General features: G+C 47.0%; 1 protein-coding gene and 2 long non-coding RNA genes across 3 annotated transcripts in view; 1 reads left to right on the top strand and 2 right to left on the bottom strand.

Moving 5' to 3' along the window:
* The window catches only part of Itga9 (integrin subunit alpha 9), a 311746-nt gene extending 296237 nt beyond the window's left edge, over nucleotides 1-15509 (top strand). The window contains exons 27-28 of the mRNA XM_059268864.1: nucleotides 1712-1831; nucleotides 15062-15509. Of these exons, the coding sequence (XP_059124847.1) occupies nucleotides 1712-1831; nucleotides 15062-15160 (219 nt within the window). The 3' untranslated portion in view covers nucleotides 15161-15509. The remainder of the gene's footprint in view (nucleotides 1-1711; nucleotides 1832-15061) is intronic.
* Nucleotides 1508-3453, bottom strand: LOC131915516 (uncharacterized). The gene is made up of 2 exons (XR_009380350.1): nucleotides 3345-3453; nucleotides 1508-1998 (listed from the first exon to the last, which is right to left on the bottom strand). It is a non-coding gene; the product is annotated as an uncharacterized LOC131915516 (long non-coding RNA).
* On the bottom strand, nucleotides 3670-10226 carry LOC131915517 (uncharacterized). The gene is made up of 2 exons (XR_009380351.1): nucleotides 9923-10226; nucleotides 3670-3955 (listed from the first exon to the last, which is right to left on the bottom strand). It is a non-coding gene; the product is annotated as an uncharacterized LOC131915517 (long non-coding RNA).
* Nucleotides 15510-16446: the final 937 nt, after the last annotated feature.

A 16446-nucleotide genomic window follows, 5' to 3' on the forward strand; every position in this document is an offset into this window, starting at 1 on the left:
TCACATCCAAGCGGACCAAGAACATCACTGAGAAAAAAGACAAGACACAAAGCACACATTCCGGGGATGTGACGGGGCGTTCTTACAAAATTCGCCAGACTAAATTGTAGTGGCTATTCTCATCTCTGTATCCACAAAACCAGACCTCCAACAAGGCTTTGCCAAGAGGACACAGCTCAGCGTCCTGGACCTCACAACTAACCCCCACTGAGTTCACAGCCTGGCTCAGGATCCTGGCAGAGCAGGAGGTTTGGCTGACTTCCGTCTGAACCTCTAGGGAGGGATTGAAGTGCTCTTGATTCACAGGTGCAAACAACCAAGTTCAGAGAAGTCAAGCACTTTGCCTAAGGTCCCCTGGCTGTTTACACTCCCCACCCCCCAATGTGCCTGCTGGATTTTCTAGGCAGTTTTCTCTAGCTTGTCCCCGCATCGGAAGGAGCATTTCTGCTCCATTGAATTTCCCTTAAGACAAGTTCTGGATTCTGGTTCTACATGGGAAACCAAAGAGCCTGACTGTCTCGTGGGTAACTGTCCACACCCACCCTACTCTGGCATATATCACTCAGCCACCCTTCACTACAGAAGGAACTAAAGATGACCAGATTGGCTTTCCCTTTGGAAGAAGAGGGAGCAAGTGACACCTGAAGTCTGTAAAACCACGCTCCTGACCCGTGGGACTGGAAGTGAGCCAGAGTGTGGTCAGCATGAGCTACTGCATGAGAAACGCCCCACTCTCCTTCGGGAGTGTAGAGGGACGCTGTCTGGCTTGCCTTCCTATGGTGTGACATTCCCACTGCAATCTGTGGCAACTGTCATCACAGAGTCACTTGAGTTGGGAGGAGATGCAGACTTGGCTCTTGAGAGCTGACATAGGCCAGCTGTAGGACACCATGAGTCTCCTTCGAAGTTGAGGAGTGTGCCTCAGGGCTGGAGAGATGGCTCAGCAGTTAAGAGCACTAGCTGTTCTTAAAGAGAGCCCAAGTTAAATACCCAGCACCCACCTGAGGCAGCTCACAACCTCTTACAACTCCAGCTCCAGGAGATCTGACCCCATCTTCTAGCTGGGAGCACCTGAATGCATATGGTATACATACAGATACACACATACCTAGAAATAAAAATAAACAAGTGTGCTTCGGTGAGATAAGGCCTCCAGCCTCATGTGGCTCAGTTTAGAAAAGACAGCACATTTGGTTTTTTCGAGACAGGGTCTCTCCATGTAGTCCTGGATCTCACTCTGTAGACCAGGCTGGCCTCAAACTCACAGGGATCCACCTGGTTCTGCCTCCTGAGTGCTGGGATAAAAGGCATGCGCCGCCGCTGCCGCCGCCACCCGGCAGGACAGCACATCTTGAATGAATTCTTTTAACAGGTTAGGCACAGCTGTGAGACCCAAGACAGTGGCTTAGCCCTCGTGTGGTCCACAGTCTATTGGGGAAAATAGTCTTGAGCAAATGATCCCATACTAAGTGGCCCGTTAAGTTGAACATTCAGAAGTATTCACTGCTTGAGAAACACTCCCATGTCCTTTATTTCAGAACCAGAATGCAAGGTAGAAGATCATCATCTAGTTTTGGAACGTAACACGGGCTGACATTTTTCACTATACTTTTGTTCAGTTTGTGATACTTGAAATCAGGGTCGTTATCTTTCTAGCTCTTTCAAGACATGAACTTTGGTCTCATGGTTTCACTTTTGTGTTGCCTTCTAGGTGGTCTTTGAGGCCTTGCACAATCTGGAGCCCCGTGGCTACGTTGTGGGATGGATCATCGCCATCAGTTTGCTGGTGGGAATCCTCATCTTCCTGCTGCTGGCTGTGCTGCTGTGGAAGGTGAGTCTGGTGACCACAGGTGCCTCCAGATTTCCACCCAGGACACCAGGTCACAGGCCTCCCCAGGGATGGGGAACCTAGGAAGAAGTTTTCCCTCAAAGTGCAGGTACAGAGGGGGTCAGTGCCCCCTTCAGGCAGAGGATGGAATCTGGCTTCCTCTTGGACCACTAGAGAGAGAGAGAGAAGGGGCCTCAATCACCTCATTTTATCTATCCTCAGAAAATCAAACCCATCCCGAATGGTTACTGATATCATTGCTTCGGAGACCAGTCTGGTCCCTGTACGATGGTTGTTTGCTCCTGCATGGGAAGTGATCTCACTATGGGTGATAGGTCTGCAAGCTGTGCTTTTCCTAGAGTGCAAGGTCACTACAGCTAGAGACAGTGTTATCCGTGACTTTGGCCTGGAAGGCAGAAGAGAGAGCTTAGGTACTGTGGATTTTTAGGTGGACACTCATTAAGAGGCAAGCAGAGCCTGACCAGAGGTAAGGAAGCCACCACGAAGGCAGAGACATCAGGCTTTTGTCCTGCTTTGAGTTACCTCTTGGTGCAAATGAACAACCAGTGCTCTTTGGCAAAGCAGTTTTTAAATGCCTATTACAGGAACAATCTCTGAGAGTACTATGGGCGGATTGGAGAGAAATTCGAAAACTGGCGGGACTTGGTGGTGGGAGCTGGAGAGAAATTCTCCAGCAACAGCGGATGCTTTAAATCCAATACTTAATTTCTTTGGGATTAGAAAACAGTACATATACATTAATCAAACGTGATAACATTAATAAAGAAAAAAATGTTATAAGTAACCAGAGGTTACATCTTGGAACTAAGTGTGCTGAGCACGGCGCTGCCTCCATCCTGGCCTGTTTCTCTGCGTACATCAGTGTAAGTGAGGCTTACTCACAGGATCAGCTTATTCACGGACAATTTGTTAGTTAAATTATCCAGACAAATACTCAGTATACATCCAGGTGAAGTACTCCTCAGCTGAAAGCCATGGGTTACATTCCTGTGTACACACTCACACACTCACAGGCAAGTGTGTGCATGTGTGCCATGGCCCACATGTGCGAGTTAGAGGGACGACTTTCAGGAGTCTGTTCTCTCCTTCTGCCGTATATGTTACAGGGATGAACTCTGCCAGGCTTGGCAGCAGGCACCTTTGACCTCTGAATCATCTCACCAGTTGTACCCTTATTTTTGAGACACAGCTTCTCATTGGCCTGGAGCTCACAGATTAGGCTAAGATGGCTGGCCAGTGAGCAGTGGGAGCCTGCCTGTCTCTCCTACCCAGCACTGGGATTATAAACCAGTGCCACCATGCCTGGCTTTTTTACATGGGTTCTGACTATCAGAACTCAGACCTTCATGCTTGCCCAAGAGGCACTTTACCAACTCAGCCATCTCCTCTGCCCCTGTGGGTTCAGCTCTCGATCTCAAAAAATACATGTATAATAAATACAATTTAGAGTATGTAAGTAGTCTAGAAACTCAGGGAAACTGTGTGTTTAGTATACCTTTCTCTGATGAAGGATCAGCTCCATCACTTTAAACTTAATGGTACTTTACTTGGAGGGGGGTCTGAAGACTGAAGGAAACACAGCGCACAGTATGCTCATCATTCGTGTCCGCGCATGTCAGACAGCCTTGTGCTATCCAGCAGCGTGCTGTTCCCTGACAGCAACACTGTGAACCTCTCCCTGTGTGGTTAGGAGCCCATTTCCAGCCACATCATAATGACAGTGCCAACCGTGTAGTCTACAGCCCCCTGGCCCTAGAATCCAGACTGTCCCTGGTTGTACATATCTTGTAACAATGCCACGGTTAATGACCCGAGAGTCAGAAAATTGCACAAATCCTTCACTGTGTCCTCAGAATGAAACCCTAGGAATGGAGTCATGGAACGATGTAGTTCATGGTGTAAACTGCCGTTCTGAACTGCTCCCCGGATCCACCCTCCCATGGCAGGTTTAGCAAAGTGTACATTTTCTTGTATATTTTCCAACAGCAGATATTTCCTCCTTTTTAATCTTCCAGTTTGTCCTTTGTTTACCCCACACAGCCAGACAGACTCTTAACACTCCCTTGTCTGCAGCTCCAGTGCCTTCCTGCTGAGAGGGCCTCTGGCCTGTGGGTGGAGAAACAGGACTCAGTGTTTGGACTCTGAAAAGGCCAATGGTAGGGTAGGGGGAGGCATTTGCCTTCATGTGGGCTTTTGGAATGAGAAGAAAGCTCCTTGCTCCAGCCACATGGGCCCAAACACAGAGCAGGGAATGTCATGGCCACTCTCATTCCCTTCATGGTCTGCATGACCTCCTGGTGGCTACCCACGGAGCTCACTGCTGCCCAGGGCACCATCACCTGTTCCCCCACCACCACCACCCTGCGCCTCATCCCACCTACCAACACTGGTGTGGCTTTGCTTTTGTCCTGTTTGCTAAGAGAGAATGTGGTGATAGACCACATTCCCTGTGAGAGCTACACGCACATAGGCTGCACTCCGTAGCCTCGTTTCTACAGGAAGGAACTGAAGGGCAGCCTTCTTTACACTGCACCATGGGCCCTTTACTCTTCTTTGAAGGGAAGGGAGAGGATACACATACTCTCCTCTGCATCAAACATGTTATTGCATATAACTTGCCATTGTCCATCATGGTTATGAGTCTAATACCAGGTGGTGAGGGTCTAGGGTGAGCTAGGGCGTGGTGAGTTATGCCTTGCTATCTCTGTGCCTTCTTGGTACTTGGATTGGAGTAAATGCGGGCAAAAATGCATGCTTCTCTCTGATGCCCAGCAGAGCTGACTGCTCCTTATTGATCTCCATAACCACCTCACACTTCCCTTCCTGCCTCTCAGTTATGTGGCAAGCTCTTGTCTGAGATGAGGTACAGGAGTTGGTTGACTGTTGACACTTGATAACTGTTGGCTGGGGGCTTGTTACAAGGACCTCCATCTTTCTCTAAGTCCATGACAGTACGTGATGTCTACCTTCTTGAATCCTGTCAGCTGAGAGACTCAGGATTCTGGCCACCCGTGAGTGTGTGTTTTTGTAGCTAGAGTTTTCCTGCCTTGCCCACAGTCGGGACAAATCTTTGTCACCCGCCAGTCCCACAGCTGCTCAGACCCAACCAAGTAAGCACAGAGACTTATATTGGTTACAAACTGTATGGCCGTGGCAGGCTTCTTGCTAACTGTTCTTACAGCTTAAATTAATCCATTTCTATTAGTCTGTACCTTGCCACATGGCTCGTGGCTTACCGGAATCTTCACATGCGGCTTGCCATGGTGGCGGCTGGCAGTGTCTCTCTCTTAGCCTTCCACTTCCCAGAATTCTTCTCTTTGTCCCCCTATACTTCCTGCCTAGCCAATGGCCAATCAGTGATTTATTTACTGACCAATCAGCAACACACTTGACATACAGACCATCCCACAGCACTTCCCCTTTTCTTTTCTTAAAAAGGAAGGTTTTAACCTTTACACATCTCCAAAGTCAGCTTGGTATATTTGGGAATTTGGGCGTAGCTTCTCTTACTACTTCCTGCTGGAGGGGGGTGCTGTATCTTATGGGGACACAAAGAATATTTTAGGATTATGGAGTAGTCCATGAGGGTGTATCGTCTGAGCCAGTTGCCTTGAAATGGTTCTGGATATTGGATCATCTGGGCCATGGTGTCATCAGAGACCTTTCAGGTGGTCTTGGCTGGTCAAACCTGATGTATCTTAATCTGGAACAAATCCATAGCCTCTGGCTTTCTGTGGAAACAAAAGCAGAGCCTCCTTTCCAAAGCAACATATCCTTACATCCAAATTTTGAAGTCAAGGTACCTTTAAAATATACATTTTGGCATAACTCAACAGCTTTTGTAATCAAATGTTTTTCTTCAGTTACGAATATCAAAGAGAACATAATCCAGATTCTCTGTGTGTTAGCCATCTTTACGTGGCTTATTTTTTTATATTAGCTTGAGCCTATTGCTTTAAACTGCAGCCTTCTAAGCCTGAAATGGCGCTGGCGCTATGGCTGCTGGTTCCGCCCACTTCAGCTTCCCAACATGGTGGTGGTACGTTTTCCGCCAGCTCTGGGAGCCATCAACTCTCAGAAATAGTGGGTCTATGCTTCTATCAAAGCAGCATGTAGCCCAGAAACCTCTTTTTTTTTTGTTTTGTACTAGCAAAGGCTAAATCCACCATACAGCTTAATGTGCCACTTGCAGAGGCCTCATTCCTGCCATACTGCAGGTCGAGCATGCACACCAGGAACCCGCCATAGTAGCTCAAACATGCAGGCTGCCGCTAGCTTGAAAGAAACAACTAGGAACTGTTTTTAGCTCCATTTTAGAATCTTTTTTCTCAGGTTTTAGGTGGAAACTCTTGCCCCACGTTGGGCGCCATTTGTAGCTAGAGTTTCCTGCCTTGCCCACAGTCAGGACAAATCTTTGTCACCCGCCAGTCCCACAGCTGCTCAGACCCAACCAAGTAAGCACAGAGACTTATATTGGTTACAAACTGTATGGCTGTGGCAGGCTTCTTGCTAACTGTTCTTACAGCTTAAATTAATCCATTTCTATTAGTCTGTACCTTGCCACATGGCTCGTGGCTTACCGGAATCTTCACATGTGGCTTGTCATGGTGGCGGCTGGCAGTGTCTCTCTCTCAGCCTTCCACTTCCCAGAATTCTTCTCTTTGTCCCCCTATACTTCCTGCCTAGCCAATGGCCAATCAGTGATTTATTTACTGACCAATCAGCAACACACTTGACATACAGACCATTCCACAGCAGTTTTAATGTTAGAATGAGCCACAGGTCACCTTCAGACACCTCTGCAGTGGCCCCAGTTGGCTCTAGCTGGCCTTCTTCCGGGGGGGGGGGGGTCTCCACATTCACCTTTGCCAGCTGCTTTCTCTATGTGCTAACTTGGTGACCTTTGTGTAAAGCCTTCTAGATCTGACTCTCCACCCTGCTCCCCTGCCTCAGGGGACTTTTCTCAACTGTGCTGTTATTTCAGTACAAACATGGGTTTCATCTGAGTGTTCTGGGAAGGTGAGGCATACACACATGCACAGGCATTCACTCAAGCGCGCGCGTGCACACACACACACGTACATGTATACACACAGGCACGCACACATACACATTAAATTAATTAATTTTAAAAATAAAAAGGTGGCTAGTGAGATGACTCAGCCAGTAAAGAGGCTTCTTTCCAAGTCTAACAACCCAAGGTCAATCCCTGGGACCTATAGGGTGGAAGAAGAGACCAGACTCCCACAAGTTGTCTTCTGATCTCTATATGTGCACGTGCACACATGTGACACAAAAATTAATTATAATTTTAAAAAATCTTGGGCTGGGCGGTGGTGGCGCATGCCTTTAGTCCCAGCACTCAGGAAGCAGAGACAGGTGGATCTCTGTGAGTTCAAGGTCAGCCTGGTCTACAGAGTGAGATCCAGGACAGGCACCAAAGCTACATAGAGAAACCCTGTCTCAAAAAAAAAAAATCTTGGTACAGTCTTCATATCAGAGGGTTGTCCATGTCAGGCATGGCTATAAGACTGTCTGGCTCCTACACAGAAGAAGCAGGTGGCTTGGGGAGTCTTTAGGGAAAAAAAAAGTCTTTGTTGAGGACTGACTGTGTGAGTCTAGGAGAGGTTGGAAAAAGCAGGTGAAATGAAGGATAATTTTAAAGACCTACATTCCCTACAATGTTAGATTGTAGACACTTCATAATCTCTGATTCCTACATCCACTACCTAAGAATAATGCACTTTGGGTACTGAGTAGCAACTCAATATCATACCAGTGGCACAATGCAGAGAAACCAGCTGAAAACTGGCTTATGTCCAGCCCAGCATCAGACTTGTTAGACCTCACCAGTTTGGGCTTATTACTATCCTCTGTGTGTAATCCCCTCCACTGCCCCCACAGACCCCACTGGCTGGCACCTGCCATCTGGCTGACCAGGAGACATATCTCTAAGAACACATTAGGAACAGAGGGCCAGAGGTCAGGCCCTCTTCCTGTGAGTTGTTCCCTTCTACTATTTTTTAATTTCATAAAAGAAATTAAATAATTTATGGGGAGTTGGGGGGGTGGTCAGAGGACAACTTACAGGAATGGGTTCTCTTTCCTCCACGTGGGTCCTGGAGATTGAACTCAGGTTGTCAGACTTAGCAGCAAGCTCCTTTACCCACTGAAACACCTTATGAGAGGCCTGGGTTCCCTTTTAGAGTGCAGCTGGACATTGTTGCCTATAGTTGGTCATCTGTGTCCTACACACGTGAGCCAAAAATGACTGTCCCAACGCGGTGTGTTCTAAACACAAATGTTGCTGTGAGACTGAAAGCTCATTGGAGAGCAGACTCTGCCGGAGCCTTCGCAGTCCACACAGGCCTGTGGACCTACACGCTTGGTGCTCCACTGGGTGCCAATGCCTTTATTCAACAGGTGGCATCGGGTTCCTTCCTGGTGGCATACCCAAGTAACTGGACAGAGGCAAACAACAGACCTCCTACTGTTTTGAAACCCTCTGAGAAAGGCATTTGAGTGGCAGAGAGGAGTTCACTGGCCCTTGATCCTTGTGACATGTGTCCTGTGAGATTCCTATCTGTCTGAAATAGAAACCCCTCAGGGTTCCACAAATGCCTTCCCCAGAGTGTGCTCAGCCCACCCAGCCTCCCCTCTAGACCCTGCCATTACGCTCCCCAGGACCTTCTGAAAGGGCCTGCTGACGGCCCAGACTCTCACGCTTGGCAGCCAAAGGACCTGGCTCCTACACAAAATCCACAGCAGGGCCCCAAGCTAAGCAAAGGCCTGAAATGGATCCTAATCAACCTTCTCAGAGCTGAGCCATCCATGGACACTGGGAAATGTAATTTAAACTTGATGTGCGAGGATTACAGTAGCCTGCCAAACCACTGCGCAGGAGGAAGACTTTGAAACATGAAACTCTTTCAAGGGAGAAAATCCAAAAGCATCCCCTCTCCCTTGCTTCAGCCCCTGGCTGGGTTGGAAGATACCCCTGCCTGGTGCCTCTTCCTAGAGGCCCGTTTACGGGAAGGTTGAACTGCTCAGAGGGACAGTGGCATGGGGCGAACGTGTCTGAAAAACACCTTCAACTCATTAATGCCAGCTAAGTAGAGAGAGAAAACATGCTGGGGCACTTGCCCTTTAGAAGGAAAATGCCTCCCTGCCTCTACCCCTTTCCCAAACCGGTCCCTCCTTGTCTGCAGTTTACCAGACACACAGGCCCCCTTTTAGTGGAATAGCTCATCCACTACCCTCAACCAAGGACCTTCCGTCTCTTTTCTTTCCTGATTGACACTTTTTCAAAACGAGATGATTTGAAACAGTGCTGTTGTTTCGCCAGGAAGAGCCAGTCCTGTCTGATCAAGTAACAAAGAGATGGGGTGAGAAAGGGCTTGGCTGCCCCCCTGACAGAGCTTCTTGAAGGCCTCCATCGGCTGGAACCATTCCAAGAGCCTTGTATTCTAGAGCTTTCTTAGAGAGCATGGTTTTTATTGGAGAGCATCACTTGTGACTCACAACAAAAATGCTTAGCAAATGTACATCTGCAGAGTGGCACAGAGAACGTGTAAGGTTTGGCGGCCACTCCAGAAGGCTCACCACCTTGCCTCCAATACAGACTGAGAAAACCCATCCCACCTTTCAAAAGCGGGTATAGTCATGTGCACACGTGGACACATACTCCCAAACCACCCCCCCCCCAAAAAAAAACAAGTGCCAGTGACGTGTGGTGGGAATGGTTTATATTTGGAGATAAATATTGGTCTGATACTATGTCCTCAACATCTTGAGATGGAGACGTGCTATGTAAACAGCCAAGTTAACTAAGAGGTCCATAAACACAAGGCCAGAGCTAGTTCAATGGAAGAGCACGCCCCAGGTCATTGGAATGGCTTCCCAAGAAACACCCCAAAGGCCAGTGCACAGAGAGGCACCCTCAAGAGACCAGACGCCCTGGAGTTGTCTTGCCGTTCTTATTACCCTAAAGTGGGCTGGGCCAGGACTGAGTACCTCAGAACTGGGTCAGTTCTTATTTCTTCCTCTGGGTTTATTGACTCACCCAGCACCCACCTAAGGACAACTGAGACCAATCTGCCACTTTGCCGATTTTCTGGCAGGCTTGGAGACACATCATGTTAGTCTACAGGAGGCATCTGGGAGCTGCTCTCTGGGGTTACTGTTGGGACCAGAAGGTACTCTGCTTCTCCAGGCCTCCAGCTGAACAAACCTTGAAGCTAGTCATGAAGTCTCCTCATAGGACAGACGGTTTCTCCTGCAAACAGGATAATTATAAACAAAACATCTGACCCCTCCTGGAACACAAGTCTTGGAAGATTCCAGAAAGGGTTAGGGAGAAACAACTGACTCCACTGGGTGGAACTGTGAGGTCGCTATGGGTACAGCCTATGTTTGTTATTAACTATTTCCCAGAAGTCTTCAGGGTGGGCTTAGTTGGCAGCCCAAGACTTCCCAGAATTCCTCCCAAATATCTAGGCGTGCTAATAAAAGCAGGTATGTGTGCCCAAGGGAGACCTGCAAGAGAGAAAAGAACATGAAGTCTTGCAAGTTTTGGGGTATTTCATAATTTGCTCTCCTTAGCTGGGTAGTGCTGGCGCATGCCTTTGATCCCAGCACTCAGAAGGCAGAGGCAGGTGATCTCTGAGTTCAAAGCCAGCCTAGTCTTCAGAGTGAGTTCCAGCACATGACTATATAGAGACCCTATCTCAAAAACAACAATGATGATGATGGTGACGATGGTGATGATGGTGATGATAATGATAATTCTCTCTGCTTTATAGTGTATCCATACTTTAACATGAGACTAAAGTTTTTATTTGGTCCTTGAAGTTTGCTAAGATTAACACTGGCACACTCTTAACATACAAATGTTACCATATGAGACAATGGCCAAGTTCTTTAGCCTGATCATAGAAGACATTTCTCAACATATACATGAATCAAAACATCATGTTTAGTACCTTACACACATTTTTAAATCTGTCAACCATGCCTCAAGCTAGGGGAAAGCTCTTTAGTACTTAGTATTGGAGATTGAACCTAGGACCTGATGCACACCAAAAAGCAACAGCCCAGCCCTAGAAAGGCTTTGTAAAAGTAAAATGCATCATGCTTCTGATTCTCCAGTTGTTAATAATAGGATCATTTTTATGTTTTTACTTTGTGTTGAATTTGTTTATTTCCCTTCAATATTTGGGTTCTCAGCTGGGCCTGTTAGAGCATACCTTTAGTCCCAGCATTCAATAGGCAGAGGCAGGTGGATCTCTGAGTTTGAGGCCAGCCTGGTCTACATAGCAAGTACTAGGCCAGCCAGAGCTATATGGTGATACACTGTTTTAAAGTGTGTGTGTGTGTGTGTGTGTGTGTGTGTGTGTGTGTGTGTGTGTGTGTAATTCTCAGCATTTACCTGAAGATTCTGATTATGATCTATGATCTGTCATGGCAGACTATCCATCTGCCAGCCTGTTTGTATAATTTTATGATATAAAGATGGCTAAAGAAAGGAGGCGAGGCTTCTTCTCACTTAGATGGGTGAACTCCTGAGTTCTCCTTTGGATATTTAACTTTGGAAGCTGCTAACTGCCCAGGCATCTGGGGCTCAGATCCTGGCCATAGGAGCGGGTAGGAATGGCCATGCAGCACTCATGATATGTTGTGATGGGTTGAAGGGTGTTGGCTACCCTCCCTGGAAATATGTGAAGAGTCACAATTAAGACAGGTATCTCTTAGGTGCAGGACCTATATGCTAGGTAATCAATAGGGGTAGTATTGACTATTTGGCAAGGCACCCACCATACAGTGTGGTGGCTATGCAAACTAATATTCCCTCACTCAGTCACCCACCTATTCTTTGTGTGAGTTTGAGTGTGTGTGAGTGTGAGTGAGTGAGTGTGTGTGTGTGTGTGTGTGTGTGTGTGTGTGTGTGTGTGTGTATGTGTTGCTGGGAATAGAAGCCAAGGCCCTGTGCAGACAAGGTAGGTGCTACACCACTAGGTCGTTCCCAAGTCCTCCCTTTTGTTCTGGTCCCTTTTACTTCATCTGCCTGAAACTCTGGGTTTGTTAGAGTAAGACGCTCTACTGCCATCTGTTGGGAAATGGTCCTTGTAAACTTTTCTATGGTATCTGGCAGCCCTGAGCTCTTGTGCGCAGTGCACAGCCTGTACTGCCACAGTCAGCCTTCCCTAGCCACAAGAATGCACTGTGTTTTAGGAAATGGTCTTTTGGAGAAGACATACACATCCGTGGCAACTCAGCCTCCCAGGCACATAATCATCAAAGGCTGATGATGACTGGGGTCAGAACTCTTAGACCACTGGGTGCTGGAGGGGAGAGTGGAATTTACAAGACTGTTTCTGCACGAAGAAGAGAGCATGGTCCAGGTGTCTGCAGGAGAGGACAGTGCCCTTTGTTGATGGCAAGAATGACACCCATAATGATATGAGCGTCATCATTGAATTAGCTTCTCTAAACCCTTTCACCACAGCCTAGCATGGGCATGAGAAGTGAGCCATCTTGTTTTCATTTTAGAATGAATAAGAGCTCTAGTTCTGGAGCTGGGGAGATGGCTCAGTGGTTAAGAGCACTTGCTCTTCCAGAAGATTCAAGTTCTGTTCTGAGCACCCATGTTAGGTGGCTTACAACTGTCTATAACTCCAGCTCTAGGTATCTGATGCCCTCTTGTGGCCTCTGCAAGCACCTGTGGTGATGTGCACATAGCCACATAGATACACACACACACACACACACACACACACACACACACACACACACACTGACCCAGGAGCAGCATGTCACAAGTCTCCTTGATTGGTGCCACAGTCACCTGGGGTTACCAATTGAATCATTACACCAGCAGCAGCCAGAAGTGTAGGCTAAAGACACTTTCTCCTTATGTCCATGTTTAATTTCATGATTGAATGATTCAGTTGTTCTAGTTTCATATCTGTTGCTGTGATAAAAGATCCACCCACCCCACCCCAAAAAAAGCAACTTAGGGGGAAAAGGGTTTATTTCAGCTCATAATTCTGGGTTATGGTCCATTACTTCAGGGAAGTGAAGGCTGCAGGAATCTGAACCAGCCAGTCACGCAGCATCCATAGTCAAAAGTGGAGAGAAATGAGTGTGAACATGCTTTGTGTTCAGCTCACTCTCTGCACCTGTTCAGTCCAGGATCTCATGCCTAGGGAATGGTTCTGCCCACAGTGGGCTGGGTCTTCCCTTGTCAGTTAACAGTGAAAACAAACCCTCACAAACCAACCTGATCCAGACAGTCTCTCACTGAGATACTCTTCTCAGGTGATTCTAGGTTGAATCAAGTTGACAGAATTAACCATAACAGGTTTTCTCAGACTCTTACAAGCTGTCCTTCAAAGACCTCTGTTCCTTCCCTGCCATTCAAACTGCACAGCCTTGTGGGGCCTGCTGGAATTGAGTAACAGGTTTCCTTGACAATGTGGGGGAGACAGTATCATCTTGTGCTAGGCTGGTAGAGCCCCCTTCAATGGAGATGGATGATGTCACAAGAAAATCTCTGATCTCCACCTGCTTCTCTGCCTTGCAGGAGCTCATGGCCATCCATAACTCTCACTCCAGGAAATCCCATGCTCTCTTCTGGCCTGACCTATTAAGGCACTGCATGCACATGGCGCATAAGCATGCACATGGGAAAAACACTCATGCACATAAAAATAAATATTTTTTAAAAGAAGGGTCTCTCCACACCAATCAGTTTAATCAAGATCACCACCCATAAGGCATGCCCAGAGGCCCATCTCTGAGATGATTCTAGATTGTCAGGTTGAAAATTGGTCTTAACCATCACAGGCTACAAAACGTTGCTTAAACACTGGACAGCAACAATTGTAATGGCTGTGTGAGATACGCCAGACACTCATCTTACCAAGTGTGAAGAGCCACAGACCAAATGCAACTTCAGGGCAGGAGGTAGAAGAAAAAAGCTGAAGAAAACTGCCACCCTGAATCAGGATGCAGAGACAAGAGGAATCCATGCTGTTGACGCTAGCATGGAGTTCATGTATCATGTATTCATGTATCCATGAAGTTCTAGATGGCAGCAAGGCAAAATGAGACACACACCTCCCATACTTTAAAACGTTTGTCATGTGAGAGCAATATTTGTCAAATAGGCCCACAGGTGGCTGATGTCTCTCAGGACATTGATAAGTCTGTATAAGGATTGAGGATGTAACTTAGTTGGTAAAGTGCTTGCCACATAAGCACAAGGACCTGTGTCCATCCTCAGCACCTGTATAAAGCCAGGCACGGTGGCCTATGCTTGCAATCCCAGTGCTGGGGAAGTAGAGATAGTCAGATCCCTGGAGCTTGCTGGCCAGGCTGGCCTACTCAGCAGGGTCCAGGCCACTGAGAGACTTGTTTCAAAAATCAAAGTGGAGAGCTCCTGCCTGATTCAGACCTCCACACACACAGACATATATACATTATACACTTACACAAACACATAAATGCATATACACATAAATACACATGCACATAAACACATTTACACATAAGTGCTATACACATAAACACATACACACGTAAACACACATAAACATACACACATGCCAGGTGGTGATGGTGCATGCCTTTAATCCCAGCACTCAGGAGGCAGAGGCAGGCTGATCTCTGTGAGTTCGAGGCCAATCTGGTCTATAGAGTGAGTTCCAAGACAGCTAGGGCTGCACAGAGAAATCATATCTCAACAACAACAACAACAAAAAACATACACACATAAACACACAAACATATAAACATGTATATACATAAACACACATGCAGGAGGGAAAACAAGATGGTGGCTTATCCCATCAGTGATCAAATCCTTTGCTGAACTACGGTCTGTCACAAATGCCTAGAAGAATGCAGCTTTTCCGAACTTGATTGACCATGACATATTTTATCTTTTTCTTCACTCAAAATAAACTAAACATTCAGTTTGGGGACACTTTCCCAAACGCCTGTGCAATGAACAGCTTGCTGGAAGAGAGACCACAGGGAGTCAGTGTGGCTTGAAAAGTGGATCCAAGTGGATCTTTGCTTGCCAGTATGTTTTCTAAACTTTCTCCTCACTTCCCCAGGCCTGGGAAGAACTGGGTCCTGCCTCCTCATAGCTCAGGCTGCCTGGGAATCCAAAGCCATCCTAACCCAGAGCCTCTCATACCTGTCTTTCAGATGGGCTTCTTCCGCAGAAGGTACAAAGAAATCATCGAAGCCGAGAAAAACCGGAAAGAGAATGAAGATGGTTGGGACTGGGTCCAGAAAAACCAGTGACCCGCCGTGCCAGTCATGATGCCCTCGTGTTCCCGTCACCAGCCTGTGGTCCCTGATCTTTGTATCTTCCATATTTGGAAGAAAGAAATCTTCTCCAGATTTTCCGGAGGTCCCACTGATGCTGTCCTCTTCTCATCCTGTCAAGCCCGGCGCCGACCTGAGATGGCCACCTCCAGCCAGGTCACACGACTGGGGCCACCACCACTTCCCTTTACAAACAAACTCAGAACTTCGGAAAGATGAGCTACAGAGCAAAGCAATATTTATGGATACAACAATGCGTGGTCAACCCTCAGGGGAAAACTGTTACCTAAAAGTATTTTTTATAAATGTAAGCCTTTTATATTGATTGTGTCTTTATATTTGTATCAATGTTTTATTATTTCTATTAAATAGTTCTATAATTCACTCAAGCACTGAAATCTTGGAAATACATGTACCTGCATACAAATTTTAAAGGAGAAAGAACTTACTGTACTTTGGAACTTGCTGTTAAAAAAAAAAATGCAGATAAAATAAACTAAAGAAACCTCATGAAATGAATCTGCCAAGCTGGGAGTACTGCAAAAGCACCGTGGATATGGCAAGACCATCTAAGACATTTCCCATTGTCATCACCTGGAGTCCGGGCAGAGCGCTTGAAGAAGTATCAGTGCTTTCTCTTAGGGACCTCTCACTGGGAGATTCCCAGCAGGAGCTGGGATGAAAAGCCTGGTTTCCTCATGCTCTGCACCACCCTGATGCATTCAGCAAGCACCTCACCCTCCTCCCTCTGGAGCCAGCAAGCGCTGGATAGACAACTGGTCAACCTCAGAATAGCATCTCATCCCAGACACCATGCACCAGGGTTCAAAACCCAGGACTGAAGCTGTGCTCTCTCAGCAAAGACGTGTCTGTGTGTATAAGGTGTTACCTTGTGATGTAACTTCAGTCTCCATTTCCTCTGTCACTCTTGCTGTCCCCAAATGGTAATGTTGCAGATTCCTTCCCAGAGAGGATAGCCCCACTTGATTTATGTTTAGGTCTTAGGTGGGATTCTTAGGAGTCAAAGCCTGGAATAAGGACTTGGGTGCAAGTAAGTTATTGAGGAAGTCTTCTCAGAAGCTAGCAGTGAGGAAGTGGAGAATACAATACAGGAAAGTAGGGGAAGCCAAGCAACTGTCACTTTAGGGGATAATCCACAAAGTGACTTCAGCCCAATTGGATCTGGTCGCCAAGTCAGTCTCAGAGTGCCCTGACCAGATGTCAGGAAGCTGGGCTTTTGTGATCCCACACCTGCAGGGTAT

The sequence above is a fragment of the Peromyscus eremicus genome, chromosome 7 (genome assembly GCF_949786415.1).
Source record: "Peromyscus eremicus chromosome 7, PerEre_H2_v1, whole genome shotgun sequence".
Classification (NCBI taxonomy): domain Eukaryota; kingdom Metazoa; phylum Chordata; class Mammalia; order Rodentia; family Cricetidae; genus Peromyscus; species Peromyscus eremicus.